The 1,928-nt window shown below is 43.0% G+C and overlaps 1 protein-coding gene across 2 annotated transcripts in view; it reads right to left on the bottom strand.

The window, feature by feature from the left end:
• LOC114613892 (eotaxin) overlaps window positions 1-1,928 on the bottom strand; it is a 16,549-nt gene that overhangs the window by 33 nt on the left and 14,588 nt on the right. The window contains exons 2-3 of one of the 2 annotated variants that reach the window (XM_028759333.1): window positions 843-954; window positions 1-404 (exon numbers count right to left, since the gene is read on the bottom strand). The exon at window positions 1-404 is cut by the window's left edge and continues 33 nt beyond it. In XM_028759333.1, coding sequence (XP_028615166.1) covers window positions 299-404; window positions 843-954 — 218 coding nt within the window. In that variant the 3' untranslated portion in view covers window positions 1-298. The remainder of the gene's footprint in view (window positions 405-842; window positions 955-1,928) is intronic. The other variant, XM_028759335.1, reaches the window with a different exon arrangement.

A 1,928-nucleotide genomic window follows, 5' to 3' on the forward strand; every position in this document is an offset into this window, starting at 1 on the left:
TAAATGTAACATGTCTTTAAATATTAACATTTTAATTAGTTTAATTAAACCATTCTGTTCCCCAATAATCCCACATCTCCTTTCATGCCCCCCTTTTAAGATGTTGGATATACAAGAAATTACACAATCTTTTGAATCTGACTTATTTCAGCAGACATAATGATTTCCAGTCCCATCTGCAACTACATGAAGCCAAGTCCTGGGGGACTGGTGCTGATATTCCCCCAGAACACATCGTAGGAAAGAGAAGGAATCAAGCATTTCTTAGGCTCTGGGTTAGTGTCAAAGAGGAGGTTGTCTATGGTTTTGGAGTTTGGAGTTTTTGGTCCAGGTGCTTTGTGGCATCCTGGACCCACTTCTTCTTGGGGTCAGCACAGATATCTTTGCCCAACTTGGTCTTGAAGCTGTAGAAGAGAAAAAACAGTTAGGATGCTCTGGAAATTCTCCCCTTTCTTCCTCAACCCCCAGGATAACTTGCTACGGAGTGCAGAGGTCACAGTGATATAAAATGATGACCAGAGAAAGGATGAGAATCCAAGTTTGGCTCCTACTCTTGATGACCAGTAAAGAGATCTTTTCTCTTAACCTAAAAGAACTAATATGGCCAGGAACCAGCTCCCATGCAGAGATCTTGGAATAAACATGTTGTACTGTCAAAGCTCACGGATTGGGTTACAATTCTCAAATCACTTCTTTAATTGAGACACAGTTCTTGTCTGTGTGCCTGAGAAATTAGTTTTGGGCTCGAGTGTGTGTGTGTGTGTGTGTGTGTGTGTGTGTGTGTGTGTGTATGTGTGTATGTGTATGTGTATACACTCAGTAGGGAAGTGGTGTCTACTCACACTATGGCTTTCAGGGTGCATCTGCTGTTGGTGATTCTTTTGTAGCTCTTCAGTAGTGTGTTGGGGATCTTCTTACTGGTCATGATAAAGCAGCAGGAAGTTGGGATGGAGCCTAAATGTTGGGAGAAAGAAATGGACAAGAAGAAAGATTCATCTGAGGTCAGTGGGTGTTTTCAATCAAGATACTATAGGAAGGAAGTCAGGAGAAGGTAGGGGCGCATCAAGGATGGAGGTAAAACCATGAAGCCCTGTACCTTTGATGTGGTGTGTGCCCCTTCCCACGGACCTCTACACAGTGGGGACCCATCATCTCTGACAAGGGATAATGTATATTATACTGGTAATCTGCGATATATTGTTGAGCTCTGAGAAGCAAGCTTGGGAAACAGGTTTACCCTTCCTTCCATTTCAGACCTAAGGATGTTTATGTCAAGTTTCCCCAAAGATTCGTCTGGTAAGGAGATATCTGACTCTGTGACAGAGAGGAGAGAACAGGAGAAGAGACCATGAGGAACAGTACTGTGCCTCAGCGAACAGCTAGAGGGAAAACTCACTAACAGGACATGCCGAAGCTTCAACTATAGAGAAGTACTCAGTGGCTGACAGCCTCAAAGGGCTGCCTCAGCCAGTTTCTGCGGGTTTTAAGCCCTCAGTGTAATGTTGTTACCTTTCTCTTATTAATTTGCTCTCCGGAGAGAACATTCTACTCTGTCCAGGTCTCCTTGGCCTGGGAACTTCAGTTGACAGCTTCAACAGGGCTTCCTCATTCAATTTCCATTGGGTGTTTTGAGCCCTTGATCTGATGGCACTCTCCCTGACCCCCTCCTATCCCCCCCCCATGTGTGTGTGTGTTATCCTTTTATTTTTACTATTATATTTGCTTGCTATATATTTAATAAATACACTCATTCACTCATTCAAAACTTTATGTGTGGCTGTACAGACAATTCCCCAGACCATACAGTATATAATTGGCATTGACAACAGGCTATGAATTACTGTTTCTATTTTAAAGAAGTGACTCTCATAAAAAGTGGAGAGAGAGAGAGAGAGAGAGAGAGAGAGAGAGAGAGAGAGAGAGAGAGA

Source organism: Grammomys surdaster, unplaced genomic scaffold (genome assembly GCF_004785775.1).
Source record: "Grammomys surdaster isolate TR1022 unplaced genomic scaffold, NIH_TR_1.0 126278, whole genome shotgun sequence".
Classification (NCBI taxonomy): domain Eukaryota; kingdom Metazoa; phylum Chordata; class Mammalia; order Rodentia; family Muridae; genus Grammomys; species Grammomys surdaster.